The sequence below is a fragment of the Scyliorhinus canicula genome, chromosome 4 (assembly GCF_902713615.1).
Source record: "Scyliorhinus canicula chromosome 4, sScyCan1.1, whole genome shotgun sequence".
NCBI lineage: Eukaryota > Metazoa > Chordata > Chondrichthyes > Carcharhiniformes > Scyliorhinidae > Scyliorhinus > Scyliorhinus canicula.
Window position 1 is genome coordinate 96,021,815 of NC_052149.1, and position 22,011 is coordinate 96,043,825.

The window sequence follows — 22,011 nt, forward strand, 5'->3', positions numbered from 1 at the left end:
CCACCTCCTGCACCTTGACCTTCAGAGTCAGGTGGAAGCTTGTTCCTGCAGCTTTCCCTTTCAAAACCTGACTGCCAGTGAGCGTTTCTGGCTCGACTGTTGTCCCTCAGTGTTCACAACCTGAACGGAGAGTTCGATGGCAGAGAACTCCTGCTGACGGGAGAAAGGCCAACAAATTCCTTATTGTTTGCAGTCTCTTGAGAAGCAACTTGAGCACCTAGCTAGTAGCTAGTTAACAGGTTTTGCCTCAATGTTTTAAAACGGAACTTGTGTGAATACACTTTGCTTTAAATGTAACTATCTGTTACATTCCTTTCTATGGCAAAATGGTCAGAAGTCCTGAAAGATGACTTTGAGATTGTCCAGAGCTGTACCCATTCAGCAGTGGAAAATGGTAACAATCGCAAAACATGATGTGAATTGAAACCTGCGTCCTAACAATGCTGCACATGCCTCCTCCACATATGCAGCATGTTAATACTGAGAAAGCTATTATTTAAAAGGATTAGCTGCCAAAATTCGAGAAACAAAATCAAACTTTTGATCAAATATATTGTTCTGTGTATTTTTTTAAAATTAGAACATTAAGAAGATTCTAGATTTTCCTCTAAAAATAGTCATCAGAAAATATATAGAATATAGAGAAGTCATGAATATGTGCACATTATCATATTCTTTTAATATTCCTATTTTAACGTTAATTTTAAAGGATTATTCCTTTGAAAACTATTCATAATTCGGTGAACACTTTACTCCCTGTTCATGACTACTGAACATATGAGCATTCGTGAACAGCGGGTTCACCAATTTACAGGACTAGACAGGGTAGATGCAGGAAGAGTTTTCCCGATGGCAGGGGGCGTCCAGAACCAGAGGTTACAGTCTAAGGGATACAGAGTAAATCATTTAGGACTGAGATGAGGAGAAATTTCTTCACCCAGAGAGTGGTGAGCCTGTGGAATTCGCTACCACAGAATGTAGTTGAGGCCAAAACATTATGGGCTGGATTCTCCATCAGCAGGATTCTCCGTTTCGCCGGCACTACACTCATGCCCGTGGATTTCCCGATGGCGTGGGGGTTTCCACAATGGGAAACCCCATTGGCCGGCTGCCGGGATGGAGAATCCAGTCGCCCGTAGGGGGCGCACCGGAAATTGGGGCCGGCGAGACGGAGAATCCCACCCTGTATGTTTTCAAGAAGGAGTTAGATATAGCCCTTGGGGCTAACTGGGCTAAAGGATATGGGGGAAAATGGGAACAGGTTACTGAGTTGGATGATTAGCCATGATCATAATGAATGGCACAGGTTCAAAGATTGAAAGGCCTGATCCTCCTATTTTCTCTGATGCACACATTAATGAATAAATTGAGATTTACTAGGCTTTGTGTCTCCCCCAGATGACAGATATTTCTCTTTAATTGTATTACTCAGATGTGATTTACCTGTCTTTGTGTCCAGTACTGAATGGCTGTGTAGGTGAGCTACATTCAGTGAATGGCTGTGCAGGTGAGCTACATTCAGGTTCCTGCCTATACTAATTTCGATTTAGTTGCTAGGAGCTACCTGCAACAAGAGCAGCTCCAGAGACTCATGCTCTGTAGGTTTGTTTTCCTCCTTCCCCAATCTGCCTTTCAGAAAGTGATTCAGCTACAAATATCACTTTCCCTTTAGTGCTGACTGGCCCTGAGCACTTTCAACTTGTGTTTCACTTACTGGCTTCCAGTGATTCCTATTGGACAGATACACCTTGTATTCTTCCCATCAGTGCAATTTCCCCTGTTATAACAGGTCCAATTTTTCTTCTCATCAATACAGAATGCAGTAGATAATCTAGGATATCTATGACAAAAGAAAATTTGAATGAATTAATTCCATTTTGATTACTAATTATAATTACACAATCCAAACATCTCGGTGTAGTCACGTGTTTAACTGTTTTATTTCTGTGTTTGTGTTCACAAAGGCTAGGAATGTTGGTATCACAGAATTCAACATAATTTTTTCTATCTTTTCAGTAATGATCATCGCAAAGCACCCTGATATTAGATATAATAATCAGCATGTGAGAGGGAGATGCATCACTTTTGCATTTCATTCTTGGTAGTTGTGCAAGAAATGGATATTATTTTTAAGATGGTTAAATCTATTTTGATTACTTGTCCAACTAGCAAGCTTTATGTGAATTGGTTCAACTTCATGCATTGCTATTCCAATCTCCATTTCTCAAACTCTGAGAAATTAGTAAGATATTCCACTTTGGATGTCTGCCTTCTGTTCGTATAACGTAAAGTCAGAGAATGTAGGACAAAGAAGCAGAGCATTTTCTGTATTTAGTACCCAGTCTCAACACTGACTATTCCTCAACTAGACACTTCATGAGTAATTGACAAGCCAAATGTTCTTCTGTGGCGTATGATTCTATGATTCACAGATATATACCCTTGGCTCTGTCGCTCAGTAATGTGCTTTAACCCCAACAAAATTCAAAAATCTTCTTTACTGAACCCTTGTTGGATTCTATTTTTCAGTCCTTTACTGAGTTATTTTTACTTTATTCGTTCATGGGATGTGGGTGTCACTGGCTGTGCCAGCATTTATTGCCCATCCCTGAGGGCATTTAAGAGTCAACCACATTGCTGTGGGTCTGGAGTCACATGTAGGCCAGACCAGGTAAGGATGACAGAGTTTAGAACATAAAACATAGAACATACAGTGCAGAAGGAGGCCTTTCGGCCCATCGAGTCTGCACTGACCCACTTATGCCCTCACTTCCACCCTATCCCCGTAACTCTATAACCCCTCCTAAACTTTTTGGTCACTAAGGGCAATTTATCATGGCCAATCCACCTAACCTTGCATGCCTTTGGACTGTGGGAGGAAACCGGAGCACCCGGAGGAAACCCACGCAAACACGGGGAGAATGTGCAGACTCCCCACAGACAGTGACCCAGCAGGGAATCAAACCTGGGACCCTGATGCTGTGAAGCCACAGTGATAGCCACTTGTGCTACCATGCTTCCCTGAAGCACATCAGTTCAACCAGATGGATATTTATGACAATTGGCAATGGTTTCATGGCTGTCGTTAGACTTTTTTTTAAATTCCAGATTATATAGAGCTCTGTCTGTCTTAGATTTGCATCCAACCATTTGATGTGAGATTCGGTTTGGTAATTCACTGTGCCACTCAGTATTAAGATATGTATGTTTTTTAAAAAACGCATAACATTTATTTTCTCAAAGCAGTTTTTGCAGCTGAAAAGTTAATTTGGTTCTGTGTGCAGTATTTTTCTGAAGGTGCTTTAATGCAATGCACCCGACCACAGTTTATTATTAGTCACAATGTTCCACTGACAGAGCATTACTGAAGCTATTTTTCAAACCATCTCCATCACATGAATTGTAACCAGAAGTCAATTATAATTTTAAATTAAAAAACTGTCAACAAACATTACGGGGGAATTATTTACTAGTGGAATTTTTTTGACCTTGGCCTGGATTCTCTGCCACCTGCCGCCAGTAGCAGAGTTCCCGGTAGTAGGACAATTGGCCGAAAGACAATTGGCCGAAAGACAATTAGCCGACAGACAATTGACAGGCAGGACAATTCACAGACAGGACAATTCACAGACAGGACAATTGGCCGATAGGACAATTAGTCGACAGGGAACCCGCTTAAAATAGTTATACTAAATTACGTACTTCAACAATTGTTATATTTAATTACTTATTTCTAAAATTGTTATACTAAACTATTTATTGTTAGGGTCGTTTTACTAAACTACTTAGGCTATTTGTAAATGAATTTCAAGACCAAATTCTCAAACTGCTTTTTTTATTCAAAGCCCTTCAGTATCTATCATGGAGTTTGTCAAAACGGAGCGAGGAGGCAAAAAGCTTCTGTTCGAGGGATACGCCTATATTATTGACAAAACCAGGGAATCAAAGACTTATTGGAGATCGCAAATCGTAAAGTCTGCAACGCAAGAATGACAACGATCGATGACGTAATTAGCAGAACGTCTTCTGAACACTCGCATCCGCCAACACCTATTGAAAATCGATAGCTTTCGTACCACCTGATGATGTTGCTGTTTTGTTTGAACAATTTCTTCATTCTTTAGATGCACAAACAGATGAAATTTTGGAGCAGTTCCTGTCTTATTTCGAGTGTACATGGGTAGGAATCATGCAACGCGGTAGACGTCGACGCCCAATATTTGACATTTATTTATGGTTGTGTCACTCCAGAGTTCTCAGTGATCTCCCAAAAACTAACAACTCGCTAGAAGGGTGGCACCACGCCTTCAGTAGAAGAGTCAATGTCCATCACTCTAATTTATCCAAATTAATTCAGAAGCTTAGGATTGAACAGTCAAGCACTGAAATTATAATAGAACAGGCATTATCAGGGGCTGATGCGGCAAGGGAAAACAAAAAATACATTCGCCTCAAGGAAAGACTCCAAAAACTTGTACTCAACTATAATGCTGAAGATGGGTTGCAATTTTTACGTGCATGTGCACATAATTGTATGTAAGAGTTTTTAATAGACTGTTCCTGTCTTTTTTTATATAAATGAGTAGTTTTTTTAATAATCCTTAATAAATAATATTTTTTATTCTTTTATTTTTAATAAGTGTCGGCCAATTGTCCTGTCTGTGAATTGTCCTGTCTGTGAATTGTCCTGTCTGTCAATTGTCTGTCGGCCAACTGTCTGTCGGCTAACTGTCTTTCGGCGAATTGTCCGCACACGGAGTTCCCGATGCAGCGGAGATTCCGGCATCATCCAAAAACTGGGATCGGCGCCCGTGCTCCGGTCTCTCACTCGAGGTGACATTGAGGATGACGCCCCGCACCTGTGGGGGGATGCAAATCGATCGGATTTACCCATTTGCATCCGATTAACGGGCTGGGCACCGGATTCTCCAAACCTACATGAATCTCCGGTCCTCTGGGCAAGAATTGGTGAAGGTATTTCCCAGCGTGGCTCTGGCATGGTGGACCTTGTGGTGGGCGAAGGGGGTAACTCTTTTAGGAAACTGCCCCCATTGTCCATCAGAGGGCCCCCTCCTCCCACAATGCAAATCCTCTCTGCCCCACCCCAAGACCCCTCCACCAGAACCCCCCTTAAAAAGAGACCCCCACCAGAAACCCCTCCCCATAAGAGAGACCCAAGCCTGCAAGCTAGATAGCAGTCCAGACAGAAAAGGTGAAAAGAAATCTGGAAAATCCCGTGGTGAGGGGGGGGGGACAGAATTGCATTGTGAGGGGAGGGTCCCAGCTGCCGGATCTCACTCTTGGGCCGCTTGCTCAAATTGGTGGCCCAGTAGCGGGATTTGAAGGGGAATCCCTTTCAATCATTGCCATGCATACATTTATATGGCAAGGGATAGTGAATCACCTCATGATTTCCACTCCCAGCATGAAGGTTATCCAGCCTAATCCCACTTTCCAACTCCTGGTCTGTAGCTCTGTAGGTTACAGCACTGAAGTGCATATCCAAACACTTGTTAAACATAATGACAGGGTTTCTGCCTCTGCCACTATTTCAGGCAATGAATTCCAGACCCCCCACCATTCTCTTTTTGAAACAAATTCTTCTCAACTCCTCTTTGATTCTGCTATCAATTACTTTCAATCTATATTCATTTGATAACCATTTGCAAATGGACATATGTCCTTCCTTTCCATTCTATCTACATGACATTATATGCCTCAATTAAATCTCCCTTCAGCCTCCACTGTTCCAAAGAAAACAAACAGCTAACATTTAGGGCAGCACGGTAGCACAAGTGGATAGCACCTTGGCTTCACAGCGCCAGGGTCCCAGGTTCAATTCCCTACTGGGTTACTGTCTGTGTGGAGTCTGCACGTTCTCCCAATGTCTGCGTGGGTTTCCTCCAGGCTCTCCGGTTTCCTCCCACAGTCCAAAGACGTGCAGGTTAGGTGGATTGGCCATGTTAAATTGCCCTTAGTGACCAAAAAGGTTAGGAGGGGTTATTGGGTTACGGGGATAGGGTGGAAGTGGGGGCTTAAGTGGATCGATGCAGACTCGAATTGCCGAATGGCTTCCTTCTGCACTGTATGTTCTATGTATTTTCGACTTATGGCAACATCCTGGGAAATCTCTGTTCACATGATTCCTGTAATGTAGTGATGTTGCTGCTCTTTTGAAAGTTTAGAATGAAAGGATGGTAAAGATGAAACTTTGTTGCTTTTGGCTAAATATTATCAATATGTTGTGTTGCTTTCAAAACCAAGTAGTAAGAACATGTGAAGGGGAACAAAAAGAACTTTCCATCGCAAAAGGCCTTGGTCAATATAATATTGTCAAAATAAATTCATTGCCCTGTGGGTTTGGACATGGAAACTACAGCTCACAACAGCTGGTTAAGTTAGGAAAAATAGTTTGACACATTTACTAGAATTTTTTGAGGATGTAACCAGCAGTGGAGTTAAAGGGGATCCAGTGGATGTAATATATTTGGGATTTTATAAAGTCATTCAATAAGTTTCCATACAAAAGGTCAATAAGGTGGTTAGCACTATTGCTTCACAGTGCCAGGGTCCCAGGTTCAATTCCCGACTTGGGTCACTGTGCGGAGTCTGCACTTTCTCCCCGTGTCTGCGTGGGTTTCCTCCAGTTTCTTCCCACAAGTCCCAAAAGACGTGCTTGTTTGGTGAATTGGACATTCTGAATTCTCCTTCGGTGTCCCAAACAGGCGCCGGAGTGTTGCGACTAGGGGATTTTCACAGTAACTTCATTGCAGTGCTAATATAATCCTACTTCTTACACTAATAAAGATTACTAAAGGCTCATTGAGTATGGGGTTAAAAGAATTTGCATAAATGGAAGATGGTGGAGAAACAGGAAGCAGAGGTGATGGGTAAATGGGTACTTTCAAGTTGGCAGACGAGACCAAGCGTAATCTCCCTAAGTTTGCAGATGAAATGAAGTTAGTTGGGAACGTGAGCTGTGAGGACACAAAGAGGTTGTAAAAAGATAGAAACAGATCAGATGAGTGAGCTACAAGATGGCAGATGGCGCATACAATGTGAGATTTGGTCGTAAAATAAAAAAAATGAATATTTTTTAAAAGGAAGAGTGCTTTCAAATGTTGATATCAAAGAGACTCTAGTGTACTCATATAGGAACACAAAAAGTTAGCATGTAGGTATAGCAAACAATTAGAAAGGCAAAAGGAATTTTGACTTTATTGCAAGGGGTGGGTCAACGGAGTCTTTAAGGAGTTCTTTAGTAAGCTATACAAGTCGGAGCCCCCGACGGGAGCAGAAGGGATGAGGCAATTTTTGGACCAGTTGAGGTTTCCAATGGTGGAAGAGGACCTGGTGGAGGGGCTGGGGGCCCCGATTGAATTGGAGGAGATTGTCAAGGATATAGAGGGCATGCAATCGGGTAAAGCCCCGGGGCCGGATGGTTGCCAGGTAGAATTCTATAAGAAATTTTCGGAAATATGATGAGGACCTTCAATGAGGCATAAGTAAACGTGGATGCCAAATCGCTAGCTAAGATTCTGGACACAAGAATTGAGGATTGCGTCCTGGGGTGATAGAGGAAGACCAGACTGGGTTTCTTAAAGGCAAACTACTCAATACCAATGTCCGGATACTTTTGAATATTATTATGATGCCCTCAGAGGGAGGGGAGGTAGAGGTGGTAACAGCATTGGACGCAGAGAAAGCTTTTGACCGGGTGGAGTGGGAGTACCTATGGGAAACGCTGGGGAGGTCCGGGTTTGGTGAGGGCTTTATTGGCTGGGTGAAATTGCTGTACCAGGCACCTGTAGCAAGTGTATGTACAAACCGGCTGAGGTCGGGGTACTTTGAGCTTCACCGGGGAATGAGGTAGGGATGTCCCCTGTCCCCGTTACTATTTGCCCTAGCTATAGAACCACTAGCTATGGTGCTGAGAGCCTCGAGGAACTGGCGGGGACTGGCTCCGGGGGGGGGGGGGGGGGGGGGGGGGGGGGGGGGGGGGGGTGGAACATCGGGTCTCGCTATACGCGGATGATTTGCTCCTGTACATTTCGGACCCTGTGGAGGGGATGGGGGAGGTTCTGCGGATCCTGAGGGATTTTGGTAGTTTTTCAGGGTACAAACTGAACATGGGAGAGAGCGAGTTGTTTGTGATCCAGGCCTAGGGGCAGGAGGAGAGACTGAAAGAGCTGCTGCTCAGGATGGTAGAGAAAAGTTTTCGTTACCTGGGTATACAGGTGGCAAGGAAATGGGATGCCCTGCATAAGCTCAACCTGACCCGGTTGGTGCAGCAAATGGAAGGGGACTTTAAAAGGTGGGACATGCTCCCGCTGTCACTGGCAGGGAGGGTGCAGACCATGAAAATGACTGTTCTCCCCAGATTTTTGTTTGTCTTTCAGTGCCTCCCCATCTTCATCCCGAAGGCCTTTTATAAGCGGATGAGTAGGATCATTACGGGATTTGTGTGGGCGAATAAGACCCCACGAGTAAGGAGATCGCTGTTGGAGCGCAGTCGGGGGGAGTTGGTGCTGCCAAACGTTCGCAACTACTACTGGGCGGCCAATATAGCTATGATTGGGAAGTGGGCGATTGGGGGGGGGGGGAGCAGCTGGAGGCAGCGTCATGTAAAGGTACTAGTCTAGGAGCTTTGATAACGGCTCCTTTGCTGTTCTCGCCGACTCGTTACTCCACAGGTCCGGTGGTGGTGGCGACACTGCGGATCTGGGGACAGTGGAGGAGGTACAAGAAGGTGGAGGGAGCGTCGGTCTGGACCCCGATATGCAACAACCACAGGTTTGTCCCGGGTAAGATGGATGGTGGGTTCCAGAGCTGGCAGAGGGCAGGCATCAGAATGAGCAAGTTTTTTTGGGGTAGAAGACAGTTGTATGAGGTGCAAGCGCAGCTCTGCAAACCATGTCCACATCTTTTAGGAGCTTAGAGAGTTCTGGCAAGGGTTCGCGAGGGCAATGTCCAAGGTGCTTAACACACGGGTGGTGCCAAGTCCAGAGATAGCTATCTTTGGAGTGTCAGAAGACCCAGGAGTTCAGGGGGCGAAAGAGGCCGATGTCTTGGCCTTTGCCTCCCTAGTAGCCCGGAGACGGATTTTATTAATGTGGAGGGACTCGAAGCCCCCGAGTGTAGAGACTTGGGTTAACGATATGGCTGGGTTTCTCAGCCTCGAGAAAATAAAATTTGCCTTAAGAGGGTCTACGCTAGGGTTCTCTCGGAGGTGGTAGCAGTTCGTCGACTTTCTTGGGGAAAATTAAAATGTCAGCAGCAATCCGTGGGGGGGGGGGGGGGGGGGGGGGGGGGGCGGCGGGTGAGCGCTTCATTGTGATGGTGTAGGAAGACTGGGTCGCGTGGGGTAATGTCTATTTAATTGTTATTGTATATTCTCTTTTTGCACTATGTTAATGTTCACTCTAGTTTGTTTTGTTATTATTGTTACTACTGATTTATTAGGAATAATTCTGCAAAACCTTAATAAAAATACTTTTTTTAAAAATGAGGATAGGTGGGATGAGGCTCGAGTAGAGCAGTAATGCAGCATGCATTTGGGTCAAACGGCCTGTTTCTTTGTCACATATCGTATGTAATCTTATGTAATAATGGCGCCATGGTGGCACAGTGATTAGCACTGCTACCTCACAGCGCCAGGGACCCGGGTTCAATTCCAGCCTCAGGCGACTGTGTGCAGTTTGTACATTAATCACAGCAGTTACAGTGCAGAAGGAGGCCATTCGGCCCATCAAGTCTGCACCGGCTCTTGGAAAGAGCACCCTACCCAAGCCCACACCTCCACCCTATCCCTATAACCCCATAACCCAGTAACCACACCCAACACTAAGGGCAGTTTTGGACACTATGGGCAATTTAGCATGGCCAATTCACCTAACCTGCACATCTTTGGACTGTGGGAGGAAACCGGAGCACCCGGAGGAAACCCATGCACACACGGGGAGAATGTTCAGACTCCGCACAGACAGTGACCCAAGCCGGGAATCGAACATGGGACCCTGGAGCTGTGAAGCAATCGTGCTAACCACTATTCTACCGTGCTGTCTGTAATAATAATCACTTATTGTCACAAGTAGGCTTCAATGAAGTTACTGTGAAAAGCCCCTATTTGCCACATTCCGGCGCCTGTTCGGGTAGGCCGGGACGGGAATTGAACCCGTGCTGCTGCCTTGTTCTGCATTACAAGCCAGCTATTTAGCTCACTGATTTCCTACAGCACGTTCTCGCCCTGTCTGTGTGGATTTCCTCCGGGTGCTCCGGTTTCCTCCCACAATCCAAAGATGTGCAAGATATGTGGATTGGCCAAGTTAAATTGACCATAGTGTCCAAAAGATTAGGTGGGGCTTTGGGATTACAGGGATAGGGTGGTAAAGTGGGCCTTGGTAGGGTGCTCGTTCAGAGGGTCAGTGTAAATTTGATGAGGCGAATGGCCTCCTTCTGCACCTTAGGAATTCTATGATTCAATGAATATTGCGAAGTGAGTGAGACTAGCTGGATTAACCTTCAAGGGAATCAGCCTGGACACGAGTATTAGAAATGCCCTCCATTTATGTTATATTAACCCAATTATTGGATGTTTGTAACTGCAAATTCATTTTGACAAAGTGAATCAAGCACTTACTACTTTTCACTCTCCAGTCTAAATTCAATGGGAGACCAGTATAAACATCACCCCATTACTACCTGATGGGACAATTATTAGGATTAGAGCTGGGCCATATGAACAATGGCTGCCACGGCTATGACAACTCAGAAGGAGACACAGTGAGAGGTACAGATTTCAAGTTACGGCGTGGTCATTGTCAGGCTGTTTACACAGGAAAACATTCTTGGAAAAAGCTTGAATTGAAAAAGAATATTCATCAAATATCTGAGACAAAACTAACTGAAATTTAATCCCTTGCAAAGAATTGTGAGGAATTCTGAAACAGCGTCTTATACCAATGGTATTACAGCAATATTATTTTTTCACTTTCCAATCTGATTACCATCAATTCTATTTCAGATGGGAGTTTAAAAACAAGAGTAAACCTTCTGAAATAGGTCACAAATATTTCCTGCATGCGTGGGGGAAGATTCTTCAGGGGTTTTAAACTGGTCAAATCTGTAACATTTTATAGCAGCAGCTAAGATTATTTAATGATCTCCGAGCTTATCAATATCATGACAACAAATTACCAAATAAAAATATTAGAATCCAAATATTAACCTGTTATAACCTGGCCGGATCCTATTGGCTGGGGACTATTGGTTACCCCATGTTCCTTGGGAACTGTGAGCTCCCCCAATGAGGGGGATGGGCAATCATTAGCAGTGCAACTGTATAAATAGAGCTGGACAGTGTGGGATCGGCTGGAGAGGGAACCAGTAGTGAATTTCTGGTACTGTGCACATATTGTTGTAAGTAAAGTTACTTTCTGTTTGACTCTACATACTCCTGCTGGATTCTTTATGGCCCTCACAAAAGTAGTTTTTTGAAATATAGCTTCAGTCCAAATGGTCATTCTTAAAGCTTGAGATGAGTGACTGCAATGAAAAGGTAGAACTGATTTCAGGGGCATGTGAATTCAGTTTATATGGACGCCTTTTACTTTCACATTTTCTTTTACTGTGAGTGAAATAGAACTGATGGTAGTTATCGGCACAAAAATCTTTCAGTACTTGTTCTGTCAGGAAGCCCATTGTTCACCTGGCCCAGCTCCAAGAACAACTTGGTTTCCCAGGAGAGGGTTTGCACTTAAATGTATGAGTACAACTCCCAGCAGTTAAACTGTATTGAGAACATAGGGTGGGGCAGGGGGAAATGAGATGAGGGTGTGTGGGGTGGGAAGAGGATTATGTGAGTGAATCTGCTCTTTCTAAACATTTACATCAACCCTGGGTAGACTGTGAAACTTGTTAATCCAGGTTTGCTCACCCAAAACTCTGCTGCTTGCATCCTAACTCACACCAATAAATGTGAGGTAGTACATTTTGGTAAGAAGAATAGGGAGGTCACTTGGAAGGTGCAAGTCTAGGTGGGGTAGAGGAGCAAAATGTTCTCAGGAGTACAGATCCATCAATCATTAAGTGTTGCACCACAGGATAGCAATGCCAAGAAGGAAGTAAACCAAGTACCATCCCAATATGAGATAGAATTGAAAATAAGAGCAGTTGTGCTAAACCTATCTACATAAAACATACAGTGCAGAATCATAGAATTTACAGTGCAGAAGGAGGCCATTCGGCCCATCGACTCTGCACCGACCCACTTAAGCCCTCACTTCCACCCTATCCCCGTAACTCAATAGGCCCTCCCACCCTTTTTGGACACTAAGGGCAAGTTAGCATGGCCAATCCACCTAACCTGCACGTCTTTAGACTGTGGGAGGAAACCGGAGCACCCGGAGGAAACTCACGCAGACACGGGGAGAACGTGCAGACTCCGTACAGACAGTGGCCCAGCGGGGAATCGAACCTGGGACCGTGGCGCTGTGAAGCCACAGTGCTATCCACTGGTGCTACCGTGCTGCCCAACCTGTATCAGACTTTGGTTAGACCACACGACTGCATGCTGTTCTGGTGTCATATTATAAAAAAGGATGTAGAGGCACTGGAGAGGGTGAAAAGAATTACAAGGATGATAGTGGAACTGTGTGGGAAAAGATTGACAGACTGGATATCTTTTCCCTTGAGAAAAGATGGCCAAGGAGTCACCTGATAAGGTTTTAAAAATTATTAAAGTTTTTTTTTAAAAGTCCTCTTATTGGAGCTTTCAAGTTTTTACAGGAATCATATCAAGCAAAACAAAATAAAAATGATAGCTATAGGTAACAATGTACAACCGGTACAGTGCACAACAATAGCCATTGCAGGAGTGGGAACAAGTAAGACCAGATAAATCGGGGACGAAATCCCCGACATATTCCCTTCAGGGATATAGGGCCTGCCTGCACCAGAACAGAAGCAACATCACAGACCTACATCGTACGCAGAGCTACAAAACAAAATGACAGAAGGAACAAAACAATGTCCCGACAACCCAGAGCTAAAGGGGAAATTGATGAACACTCACAGCATAAATTGCAATCTTCTCCAGATCCAGGCCAAAACAGGCAGCAATGATATAAGCACAGCCTCAAATCTCAGCCCATGTCTTCCATAGGAAAAAAAGAGTGCACCCATCCAAGGAGCAGCAGGATACTGATCCCAGAGCCGAGCTTGGCCAAATCCAGCACCGTGACCTCAGGAAAACTAAGCCCCAAGGATTACCATCATGTTCCGCAGTCAAAGAGGAAGACCCATATCAGGAGAAATTACTGACTCATCGCTAAATGAGAGCCACAAAAGTCCCAGTCCTCAACAGGATAACACCTTCTGCTTGGGTCTGAAATAGGAAAGGCATTGAACAAAAATAGGATGCTAACTCACACTGGCGGGGGGGAGGGGGGGAGGGGGGGGGGGGGGGGACCTTCCTCGAACACAGTGAGGACAGGACTAAACCCACCAATACCTCCCCTTCACCCCTCATCCAGCTCCAGCTCTGCTCATCCTCCCACCAAGGATATATGAGGATAAAGAAACTGCACACATTCTGAACTCAACATTCAGCATAACATGATATAAACTTATTAGGGTAACCAACGGTGCAGGATATCACACTCAAATTATTCATTTCCCTGAAAGAAAATATATTAACAGCATCAACAGACAATCACATAATTATCAGGAAACAAAGTCCAGGATAACAACTGAGATGCAAGGTCATTATCAGGATAAAGGCTTCTCCATCGGCCCACAAAGAAAGTAGAATCAACAATAAGCAGGATCATAAATGGTGAGCAATCTTCAGGACCTTCCATAGATTCCAACAACCGAGGCATGAAATCTCATTGATTCCAACATGCCGGCTCAAACAGCCAACAACCCAGGCTCCGGAGATGGGGGGGGGGGGGAGATATGGCCCAGCCATCTCAGCCACCTCCAACCCCTCTCAACCGACATCAGGAAGAGGACCACACAGGACCAGAGGTCAGGAGGCCAATCCTACCCTTGGATATGAAGACAGGATTAAAGGTGCTCCATCGACAGTGTTCTCTCTACAAAAAGGACCACCTTGTGCGCTTCCAACGCCTCCATAAATACACTTTGCAACTCATGAAATTCGCTTTGACAACCTGCACCGCAGAGCTGAGACATTCAGATAGATTAATATAATCATAAGCAGCCATCAGCTGTCGGTATACACCATACCATCAGGGTGGGAGGCCTTCCAAAAGTAGCTGCGCCACTAAACACCAGGCCCCACTACAACTCCTTCCAGCCACCACAGATCAACGAGGATTTAAACGTTTCGTCCTGGCTCAATAGTGCTGAGCCACTGACTGAATCTTGGAACATAGTAAAAACGTTGTTAACCAAGAAAAGACAAAAGGAATGTGTACCCAAATAAAATAAAAGGCTAAAAGATGAGTAGAGCCACCCGAGCTAGCTAACTAAAGTCAGCTAGTGAACGGAGGTGAGGTGAGAGGAGGGCTGCGGACGTTGGAGCCTGGTTAGCAGGCTTCAATGGGCCTACAAGGTGAGCGAGAGGGGGGGAAGGGATTGATGCTGGGAGATGTTTTTTCAAGGGGAAACGTAGGAGGGGGTTCTTGCGAGGGGGGGAAGGGGTTTGATGCTAACAATGGACAGGGGCGGGTCAGGCTTATGGGGCAGGGCCCGGTGGTATGATGATGGTGGATAAGAAGGGGGGGGGGGGTGAGAGACCCCCAGTTAGGATAGTCACATGGAACGTGAGAGGGCTAGTAGATCCGGTCAAGAGGTCAAGGGTGCTTGCGCATCTTAAAAGTTTAAAAGCTAATGTGGCAATGCTGCAGGAGACTCACTTGAGGGTGAAGGACCAGGTGAGACTTAAAAAGGGCTGGGTTAGTCAAGTATTTCACTCTGGATTTAACGGAAGGGCTCGAGGGGTAGCGGTTCTAGTCAGCAAAAGGGTACGCTTCCAGATGGAGAAGGTGGTGGCAGATCAGGGGGGTAGATATGTGATTGTGACAGGGGTGTTGGAGGGGAGATTAGTGGCGCTGTTAAGTGTATTCTGTCCCAATTGGGACGATGTGGGATTCGTGAAGAAGGTGTTTGGGGCCATTCCCGACTTGGACACACACGAGCTGATTGTGGGGGGGGACAGGAACCTGGTGCCGGAGCCAAGGTTCGACAGATCACGGCCGCGCTCGCTGGTCCCATCGGGGGGGTGAAGGCATTGGCTGGGCTAATGGTGGAAATGGGAGGAGTGGACCCTTGGGGGTTCCTGCACCCAAGGGAACAGGAGTACTCATTTTTCTCAGCCGTCCATAAGGTATACTCGAGGATCGACTTCTTTGTGGTGGGGAAGGCTTTGCTGGATGGGGTTAAGGAGCCGGAATACTCGGCAATTGCAGTGTCAGACCATGCTCCGCATTGAGTGGATATGGTACTGGAGAAGGGGGTAGCGCAGAGTCTGGGGTGGAAACTGGATGTGGGGCTTTTGGGGAACCAAGTGTTCTGTCAGAAAATTGAAAAGGTAATTAAGGAATATGGAGGTTTCAACTGTACAGGTGAGGTGTCGAAGGCAGTGGTCTGGGAGGCTCTAAAGGCGGTGGTGAGGGGGGAGGTAATTTTTTTTAAGGCCAGGGTGGACAAAGAGGAGAGGTTGAAGCGGCAGAGGATAATAGACGAGATTTTGTAGGTAGATAGGAGTTATGCAGAAGATGCGGACCCAGCGAAGCTGGAAAAGAGGAAAGAACTACAGACGAGCTTCAACCGACTGTCTACCAGGAAGGCGGTGCGCCAACTGAGACGAGCAAGGGGTGCAGTTTATGAACATGGAGATAAGGCTGTTATGTAAGGTATGTTAGCAGGTCAGCTCCAAAGGGAAATAGCGACAAGGGAAATTCTTCAGGTGAGGGATAGGGCAGGGAAGTTAGTGATTGCTCCAGAGCTGATTAACAAGGTTTTTGAGGAGTTTTATGAGAGGTTGTACATTTCAGAGCCACCCGGGGGAGACCATGAGATGCAGGAATTTCTCGATGGATTGGAGTACCCGAGGCTAGGGGAGGGGGACAGGGCTACATCAGAAGGAGTAATAGTGGAGCAGGAGATAAAGGATGCGATTGGGAGGATGCAGTCGGGGAAGGTGGCAGGGCCGGATGGGTTTCCGGTGGAATATTATAAAAAATTCAAGGATCAGCTGGCGATGGTGGGGATGTTTGAAGAGGTGATAGGGAAGGGGGTATTGCCACAAACCTTGGGGCATGCATCGATTTCACTGTTGCTAAAAAAAGATAAGGATCCGGCGGAATGTGGGTCGTATAGGCCCATATCACTTCTGAATTTGTGATGCAAAAGTATTGCCGAAGGTACTGGCGGGTAGGCTGGAGGAGTGCCTCCCGAAGGGGATTGGTGAGGATCAGATGGGGTTCGTGAGAGGGAGGCAGCTGTTTTCGAGCATTAGGAGGGTTTTGAACGTCATTATGGCACCGGCGGAAGGGAAGGAAACAGGGGTGGTTGTGGCATTGGACGCCGAGAAGGTGTTTGACTGGGTAGAATGGAGGTACTTGATGGCAATTCTGGAGCAGTTTGGGATTGGACCAAGATTTGTGAACTGGGTAAAGCTATAATATAAGGAGCCGAAGGCGAGTGTCCGCACAAACAACATCAGCTCGAGATACTTTTCTCTCCACCGTGGGACGAGGCAGGGATGTCCTATGTCCCCCCTGCTGTTTGCACTTGTGATTGAGCCTTTGGCCATCGCATTAAGAAGTTCGGGAGGATGGAAAGGAATAATGCGGGGGGGGGGGGGGGGGGGGGGGGTGGTGGATAGAGCATAGGGTGTCCTTATATGCCGACGACTTGCTGCTGTATGTGTCGGAACCAAGTGCGTCGATAGCGGGAATATTGGAGCTCCTGAGAGTATTTGGGTCGTTCTCGGGGTACAAGCTGAACCTGGATAAGAGTGAGTATTTTGTGGTGTCTCGGCCGGGGGTGGGGGCAGGGGTGGGGGGAGCTGCCATTCCGTAGGGCAGGGACTCACTTTAGGTATCTGGGGGTGCAGGTTGCCCGGGAGTGGGGGAGGCTTCACAGGTACAACATCACGAGTTTGGTAGGGAGAGTGAAAGCCGATCTGGCAAGGTGGGATGGTCTCCCTCTGTCACAAGCGGGTCAGGTACAGGCAGTTAAAATGAATTTGTTGCCGCGATTTCTGTTTATTTTTCAATGCCTACCAATTTACCTGCCAAATGCTTTTTTCAGGGAGATTGAGGGAAGGATTACCTCATTCATATGGGGAGGGAAGGTGGCCAGAGTGAGGAAGGTGCTGCTACAGAGAGGAAGGCAGGCAGGGGGTTTGGGTCTCCCGAACCTGATGTACTACTACTGGACGGCGAATGTGGAGAAGGTGCGGAGCTGGATCAGAGGGGTTGATTCCCAGTGGGTCAGAATGGAGGAGAGTTTGTACAGGGGGTCGGGACTGAAAGCACGAGCAACAGTGCCGCTCCCGATAGCTCCGGGGAAATACTCAGGGAGTCCGGTAATAATAGCTTCATTGAAAATCTGGAGGCAGTTTCGCCAACACTTCGGGTTGGGGGCAGGGTCAAGGGAAATGCCGATTCGGGGGAACCACAGATTTGAGCCAGGGAAGTGGAATGGAAATTTTCGGAAATGGGAAGAGAAGGGGATTAAGACGCTAAAAGATTTGTTTCTTAGGGGTCGGTGTGCAGGATTGAGGGAGCTGGAAGCGAAGTATGGGTTGGAGCAGGGAGAAATGTTTCGATACATGCAGGTTCGCGATTTTGCCAGGAAGGAGATACAGAGCTTCCCAGAGGAACCGGCCTCCACATTGCTGGAGGAGGTGCTGACGACAAGGGGACTGGAGAAGGAGGTAGTGCCAGCAGTGTACGGAGCTATTTTGGAAGAGGATAAGGCACCACTGGAAGGGATCAAAGCAAAGTGGGAGGAAGAGTTGGGAGAGGTTATAGAGGAGGGGGTCTGGTGTGAAGTACTCCGGAGAGTAAATGCCTCCACCTCATGTGCGAGGTTGGGGCTTATTCAGCTGAAGGTGATATACAGAGCACACCTCACGAGGGCGAGGATGTGCCGATTCTTTGAAGGAGAAGAAGATGTGTGTGAGCGTTGCGGGGGGGAGGGGGGGGGGGGGGCGTTAATCACATTTCATATGTTTTGGTCCTGTCCAAAGCTAGAGGATTACTGGAAGGAGGTTTTTCGGGTAATTTCCAAGGTGGTGCATGTGGAACTGGACCCGGGTCCCCGGGAGACCATATTCGGGGTGTCGGACCAGCCAGGGTTGGAAACGGGTGCGGAGGCAGATATCATAGCCTTCGCCTCGTTGATCGCCCGAAGGCGGTGTGGTGATATAACCACTGTAGTTATGCGTACTTGCAGTAGGGGGATGTATGCCTGTACCTGTAATACAGGTTCCTCCGGTAGGCCCCTGCCGGCTAGCTCCGCCCACAGGGAGCTTGTGTATAAATATGCGTGTGAGTCACTCAGACCTTTAGTCTACAGTTGCAGATGGAGGGACAGCATCGTACAACAATAAAGCCTCTATTGTACTAGTCTCTCGGCTTTGAGTATAATTGTTAGCGCTACAATTGCTGGAGGAGGTGCTGACGACAAGGGGACTGGAGAAGGAGGTAGTGCCAGCAGTGTACGGAGCTATTTTGGAAGAGGATAAGGCACCACTGGAAGGGATCAAAGCAAAGTGGGAGGATCCCCACCTTGTGCCCTGGCGTGGCGAGGGGACCTGTTGGAATACTTGACCCTTGAGAAGGTTAAGTTTGAACTGAGGGGAAGGACAGAGGGGTTCTACAAGTCATGGGCATTATTCATTATGCACTTTCAAGAACTGGATACCATCGAACATTAGTTGGGGGTGATGGTGGGAGGGTTGGGGAGGAGGGGGGCTGTGAGTATTAAGGGTTACTATGGGTAATCCCGGATTCCTTTTTGTCATTTGTTTATGTAAACATGCGGGCTAATGTTTGGGGGTTGGTGGGAGGATAGGATCGTTGTCATTGGGATTGACATATTTGTTGCTGATTATTGTTTATTGTTGGTGGGTGTAAATTTGGGAGAAAATGAAAAAGGAGAATAAAAATATTTTAAAAAAAAGATGAGTACAGCCAGAGCTCGTGAAAATGCAACTGCTTCCACGCTCACATCAGGTGATGCCTCTGATCAAAGGTTTTTGATGGAATGGAGACAGAGAACGGATTTTGTGCCCACGTTCACCACCAACACAGGCTCAAAACCTGTTGAGAACTGGAAGACTCACCAAGATTTCATTTTCAGATTTTCCGTGTGAATCCCCCCCCCCCCAACCTCCACCAGAGGTGTAAAGAGGTTCCCACCGAGGAAAGTTGGGAACCTTCTTTCCATACGTTCAAATCTAATTAGCAGGCGTCCCCGCCGTATTGTCCCCCGACATTAGAAATTCCCCCTTGTCGACGTGACGTATCCTGGTGAGGTTTACAACTTTATTTTTAAAAACATGAATCAGGCGCTGGGTACCCGCCAGGGTGCACAGAAGTGTAGTCCCTGGAGGGAGAGGAACATGGCAGGGTAGTACCCTGGCACTGCCCTTTGGCACTACACCCAGCACCTTGGCATTACAAAGGAGCAGTGTCGAGGCCCTTATGGGGAGCTCCATGGGGAGGTGGTTTCCCTTTATTCATTGGAGAGGTGTTCCCCATATCTGTCGGGAAGGGGGCCCCCGTGTTTGGGAGAGAGGGGCCGCCCTTGGGGGAATGAGTTGCCTGTGAACGTTTGGGCGTGGCGGCGGGGGGGGGGGGGGGGGGGGTGGTTCTGTGTGCATGTGGGGGAGTTTCTTGTTGTTATTAATCAGAGCTTTTTCCAGCCCAGCCCTGCCAGCCTGACAGCATAGGCCATGCTTCCATTTCTTGTTGCACAGAAAGCTGCACAATGTGGCAGAGAAAAGCTGGCTGTGCAACTGGCGAGCTGCATGCCTGTTTCCACACCTCAGTCAGCACCCCGTGCAAAAAAGAAAACATTCCGCCCAAAGAGAATGTTTCCTCTTATGGAGAGGAGTCAACAATATCAGATAGGCATCAGGAAATCCAGTAAGTAAGTCAGAAGAAACGCCTTTCCCAAACAGTAGTGATAATGAGAACGATGCTGTCACAAGGAATGGTTGAAACAGACAACGTATATGCATTTAAAGGGAAAGCAAGAGGTGTTCATGAGGGAGAAGGGAATAGAGCGCTTTCAAAGGGTCGGTGCAGACCCAAAGGGCTGAATTGCCTCCTCCTGCACTGTAGTAATTCTATGATTCTATGGTTACAAAGATGAGGAGGTTAGATGGAGCATTAACACTGGCAGGGACTGTTAGACCAAATGGCCTGTTTCTGTGCCATAAATCCCATGTAATTCTCTTGCCAGATCCAATTCACCCATCATGCTACATTGGTTCTGGGTCCAATAATGGAATATTTTTTATTCTTATTTATGCTAACCAATCTCTCCAGAGGTCCACTGCTCCCTATTCTCTGTAACCTCCTCCAGCCCTATAACTCTCATAGATCCCTGTTCCTCCAGCTGTGGCTTCTTGTGCAACTCTTACCTCCCTGTGGGTAACATCCCTACACCTCAGTGTGGTGATATGAGTGGGATCACTGCCATTGGTGCAGAGCATTGGTTTCCCATTGGCTCTGGCTGGTCATGTTCCTCTCGTCTGATTGGCTTGATTAGTCATGTGACTACTCACCAATTGGTCGAGAGGCAAGTAGACCCCGCCTCCGAGGCGAGGTATAAGTACCCAGGTCTCCCGGTGGTCGGCCTTTCTCTGTAGTCGACCACCGGGCTAACAACTAGCTGATTAAAGCCACAGTTTGGATCTTCATCGTGTCTTGTGTTCATCAATTTAATCAGCTAGAATTTTGGAATGGAGCTACGCATCAAGCCTGACTGCCTCCGTACCAGCCCGCATGCCTCAAATGCGCCTGCAATCTTTAAACATTGGCAGGCGTGTTTCAACAGTTACCTGACAACTGCAGCCAGCAAGCCCACCAAGGAGCAGAAACTCCACATCCTCCACTCGTGTGTGGGCACGGTGGTATATTCAATGATTGAGGACGAAAGTGATTATGACGCGGCCATGGATATCCTGAAAGGACACTTTTCTCCGGCCGGTCAACGAAGTAAATGCACGGCATCTCCTGACGACTAGACAGCAGTTCCCTGGTGAGTCGCTCGACGAATTCTATCAGGCCCTCACAGCTCTAGGGAGAATGTGCGCCTGTCCCCACGTTTCTGCGACTGAGCACATGGAACTTTTAATTAGAGACGCTGATGTTGCCGGCATGCAACCCTCCTCTATCCGCCAACGATTGCTGGAGAAGAACACCCTCAGCCTAGCTGAGGCATGGACCCTTGCAACCTCCCTGGAGGTCGCCGACATAAACGCCCGCGCATACGCTCCTGGCTGCGCAGCAACCCCCTGGACCTCGTGGCACGCGCCACCCCGTCCTCCGCTAACCCCGACCCCCCCCCAGGCCTGCGCTGCGGGACGCTCCGACAAGCTATCGGGGCCCCGCTGCTATTTTTGTGGCCTCTCTAAACACCCCCTCCCGCGCTGACTGCTCCGCTCTGTGTAAGAGCTGCGGGAAGAAGGGCCACTACGCGGTGGTCTGCCAGACCAAGTCGGTCGCTGTGCTCCGCGCAGCGACCGCGGATTGCCCCCCCCCCCCCCCCCCCCCCCCCAGGGCCCTGCGCCGCGCACCGACCTCTCCGGCCCGCCTCCCGGCCCCCGCAACAGGCCCACGGTCCTCCCGACCCCCGCTCCCGGCTGCCCTGACCAGCCCGCAGATGCCACTGACACTGCCCCCAGCTGCCACGAGGTTCCCACGGGCGCCACCATCTTGGGGCCCCGGCTCCACATGCGGGTCCTGGGCGCCGCCAACTTGGGACCCCGATTCCACATGCGGGTCCTGGGCGGCGCCATCT

The 22,011-nt window shown here is 47.5% G+C and overlaps 1 protein-coding gene across 8 annotated transcripts in view; it reads right to left on the reverse strand.

The window, feature by feature from the left end:
• Positions 1 to 22,011, reverse strand: part of crb1 (crumbs cell polarity complex component 1) — a 210,470-nt gene that overhangs the window by 29,095 nt on the left and 159,364 nt on the right. For all 8 annotated transcript variants that reach the window (XM_038794863.1, XM_038794862.1, XM_038794865.1 and 5 more), the window contains exon 10: positions 1,715 to 1,840. In XM_038794863.1, coding sequence (XP_038650791.1) covers positions 1,715 to 1,840 — 126 coding nt within the window. The remainder of the gene's footprint in view (positions 1 to 1,714; positions 1,841 to 22,011) is intronic.